We start from the raw sequence: 4,272 nt of genomic DNA, 5'->3' as shown, positions 1-4,272 counted from the left end.
TATATGTGTGATTTTTGCAGTCTCAAATATTATATAACTTCTATGTTTCTTTTATATACTTATAAATTAAGTTCTACCCTGTACCTTATTGACTTTAAATTCAAGCATATCAATTGTTCTCACTTTCTTTATTTTTAACACTTTTTTTATGTACCCTTTCACTTACAGCAATGATACTTTTGCATGTAGCTTCAGAAGCGTACTAACGTTGGCAAGCCAACTCTTTACAATTTACTTTATAAGGCTGAAAATATTATCAGTAAACACTAATGCAATATTTAGGGCTCTTTGGTTTTGTATTATATGACACTATATCAAATGACTGCACTCAAAATTTAGTTTACACAAACAACAATAACTTTTTGATGTACTAGAAATGGGTTTTGACCTTCAATAGTTTCGATGTGATGTAGTCATCACCGTTAGACTTCCTATATTTCCTTTTTCCAAACATGAAATCTCAGCACGCAGAGGCTTGAGTGGAATACATTGGACTTAAGCGACTTTATTAAACCCCTAAATCTTGAGTTGACCTACCATCATTCAGGAGAGGGCTGTCTGACGTTTCCAAACCAAAGGGTCAGAGAATCCTCTCAGCTCTATGAGACATGTCACACTGCCCTAATCCACTCATTTCTCACAGGAACCAGTTTCCTAACGGTGAGCCTTTCAAACGAGCACAGACACTCTCACACAACCACATTCGGCCATGCAAGCACGGATCAAATATCATTTAAGTGCTCAGATGAATCAAAATGAAAGGTGGAAGTTGATTTTCATGTCTGTAATGTCTCTGTTAAACTACTTTAAGGTTTCCTAAACCACTGTTTAATATGGCTCTGTTTATGCTGACACAAAGTCTGCTCTCAATGTTCAGAAGACATGGTTGACTCCGGAGTGATGTGTGGTTAAATACCTTATGTTTAAAAGTGTTTTTCCAATCGAAATTGCATTTTAGATTTCTGTGTTTCCTATTCTTCAAACACATCTTTAAAAATTTGTATGGAAGTGTGTAATGGTTCCTTCAAGTAGGCTACATTTAGGAGTAGGCCTACACCAGAGTAATGTTAGAATATGTTTGTCGTCTAAATGAGGTCCACACATTTTTATGCATATCCATTAGCCAACAATTTCACCATGGTATTATAGATAATTGGAACTCTACTGTTGAGGAAGCTTTCATCCTCTTATTTTTTTCAGTGACTGGTGGAAAATATTTTATTGTAAACTCTCGTGAACTCCTCACATGCACGTGCACGTCACTGGACAGTCTCGCGTGGGTGGTGTGTATGGAGCACACATTATGTGTCCCGGTCGCATGCAGTTCAACTTTTCTGGCTTCTCTCTTCATTTAAATGTACAAAGGAGACACATTAAATACAGTTGGTTATGGCACTGCCGGCAAGACCACATGTTTTCTTGGGAATTTTTGCAGTTATCCAGATTAAATTTACCTTACAGGAATTGCCATCCATTGGTAAGTAAATCTTTTTTTTTCATGTTTTCATTCAAAATAGGCTATAAGAGATACCTATAGTTATTTAAGAATTATTTACTTTCATATTTTATGCATTTAAAAATGTAATCTCATTACCTGCAAACTGAGGTAAGGTAGCAAATAACTGAAAAATGCTCATGTTTATTTTTCACTTAATTTTATAAACATTTATTATTATTATTATTATTATTATTATTATTATTATTATTATTTTGTGTCTTTTAATACCACTTAAGTCTTTGATGCTATTGTTAATTGTGTATTATTTTTATTTTGCGTTATGGCTTTTATGAAGCACCAAAATGTGTTGTCTTTAAATGTTTTTCAAAAATAAATTAAATTAAATGTTCAGTACCTTGTGTTCATATCTCATATAGACCACCTATATATTTGTAGCAGTTAAAAATATATTAAAAGCCTTTTATCATAGAACCTATGCGTTCAAGTCATTGACTGACTATGAATTGGATTTTAACACACTTTTAAGATCAAGACAAAAATATGTCAGTGGCCCATAGGCTAAATCATCTAAGAGGCATTGCACGCATTAATATTAATAAGAACAGAAAGATTATTGCTTGACTTTGTCATGAAGAAGCAGTCTAATTGTAATGAGTATTAATGATTTTAATAATCCAAAATCATGTGAGATTTTTAACTCAAGAACCTACCCATGCAGAAGATTTTTTGGCCCATGCACGCTCACTGTAGCCTGCGGTCTCTGTCAGTATGTTGAAAATAAATGTGATAGACCTGAGGGCATATCACATACTTACAATGCCAGACAGGAAAAGAACAGCACGCTGTGCTTGAGACACAGGATACATTTTTATTGGATTTATTTTATTTTATTTCTCACATTAGCATCAGATAACTCTGGAGATACAGTATAGAAGTAAAGTTGGCAGAATTCAAATGAGACGAAACTCTGTGTTACCCCAGTCAAAACACTGCCCTGCCCTCACACTCCCCCATCCAGTGCTATGAGGAATTCTGAGCATGTTTCACTCTCTCCTGTGAAAGAAGTACTTTGGACACACGCTTGTCACTGCAGGATGTGAAGAACTGTGTTTATTTGCATAAAAGGTCATTTTCATCAATAGTTGCACACCTGCTAAAAATTATCATCAATGTTACATTCTTAAGTTCTCTGAAGAGCTGAATATGTGTATTGTATTTGACGTGAACTTCTTCACATGCATGTAGGTTATCAATGATTCAGTGATTGTTGAGTAGAGTAACACAGACAATGCAGCCTATGGTATAATTAATCTTTATTCATCAGGGGTCTCCTGTTTTACCTTCGGAGGGCTCTCCAAGCAAGAGAGCGCTGGTGTAAACCTCAAGCTCTACAATAAAAGATGGAGAAGATGGACGCTCTCATCCAAACCAGTGGATGAGATCAGTCAGAACCAGGATCTGGAACGTTATGAAGAAAAGCACGGCAAACTGGATTCAGAGCGCTTTCCAGAAGTTGAGAGTCATCATAACTTATCCATTAAGGTGAACAGTCAAGAATGTATTAACTTTTATTAATAAAATACTTTCTCATGTGTGCATTTGTAAGTAATGTGTATGTTTGTTCATCAGAGAGATGTGGACCATATTTACTACACATCCAAATTCTATGGGCCCACAGATAGTCCAGACAAAGATTTGTGGGTAAATATTGAGCAAATGGACAAGGGAAGAGTTCATGGTATTCTTTCCAACACACATCGGCAAACTTTGGTACGATCATACAATCACCAACAAAGTTTCTTTAAAGTTTAGTTTTTTTATGCATTTTTTTTAACTGTTAATACTTTTTTTGGCGGCGGGATTTTGTCTTTACAGAAAGTGAATCTATCCTTCGATTTTCCTTTCTATGGACATTCTTTGAGGGAAATACATGTAGCTACAGGGGGTGAGTGAAAACTTTTGAAGCATACATTTCTTTACTGTCACTTTTGATCAATGTACGCATCCTTGCTGAATAAAAATATCCATTTCTTATATACTGACCCCACATTTTTGAACACAAGTGTATATTTGAAATATATTACATTTCTCTTCAGGTTTCATCTACACTGGAGATGTAATTCACCAAATGGTGACTGCTACTCAGTACATCGCTCCTCTCATGGCTAATTTTGACCTGAGCATCTCACAGAATTCTACAGTCATTTACTGTGATAATGGTAAAATGATATGGACTGAAAACTGAACGTGCCCTGATTTCTTTGAATTATTGTGTCATGTTTGAATGGCTGTTATAAATCTACTTTCTGTTAGGCACAGCTCTTGTTGTGCAGTGGGACCATGTGTATCTCCACGACGCATCTCATCTCGGCAGTTTTACCTTCCAAGCTGCTTTATACAAGGATGGCAGAATCACTTTTGCATATAAAGAGGTGTTTTTTAGAGATACTGTAATTTTTGGTTTTACAGCTGCCATTAATGTTTTGTTGATGAAGCCAGGTTTGATTGTATAATCTCATCTGCTTTTAGGTTCCCGTTGACATTAACAAAATCAGCTCCGTGAATCATCCGGTGAAAGTCGGGCTCTCTGATGCATTTGTGATTCTTCATAAGATTGAACAGCTTCCCAGTAAGTACTGTAACTCTTCTTAGAAGGGAAAATAATACTGCTCTTTTTTAAATTAATTCTGCCTTCACCAGTGTTATTTTAGTATTTATGGTTATAATTTTTTAAAAATTTATTACTATTTTGAATGAGCATTTTTCATTTTTAGTTTTCATTTTGGTCTTATTCTTTTTTTTTCTCAATATTT

General features: G+C 35.0%; 1 protein-coding gene across 1 annotated transcript; it reads left to right on the top strand.

Moving 5' to 3' along the window:
- Positions 1–818: 818 nt before the first annotated feature.
- LOC113045717 (plexin domain-containing protein 2-like) lies at positions 819–4,191 on the top strand. The gene is made up of 7 exons (XM_026206313.1): positions 819–1,477; positions 2,784–3,001; positions 3,089–3,229; positions 3,335–3,404; positions 3,556–3,678; positions 3,773–3,891; positions 3,989–4,191. Exons 1-7 carry the CDS (start codon positions 1,390–1,392, stop codon positions 4,109–4,111), a joined length of 882 nt encoding a protein of 293 aa, XP_026062098.1. The 5' UTR covers positions 819–1,389; the 3' UTR covers positions 4,112–4,191.
- The last annotated feature ends 81 nt before the right edge of the window (positions 4,192–4,272 follow it).

Source organism: Carassius auratus, chromosome 27 (assembly GCF_003368295.1).
Source record: "Carassius auratus strain Wakin chromosome 27, ASM336829v1, whole genome shotgun sequence".
Lineage (NCBI taxonomy): Eukaryota > Metazoa > Chordata > Actinopteri > Cypriniformes > Cyprinidae > Carassius > Carassius auratus.
This window is presented reverse-complemented; position numbering and strand designations above follow the sequence as displayed.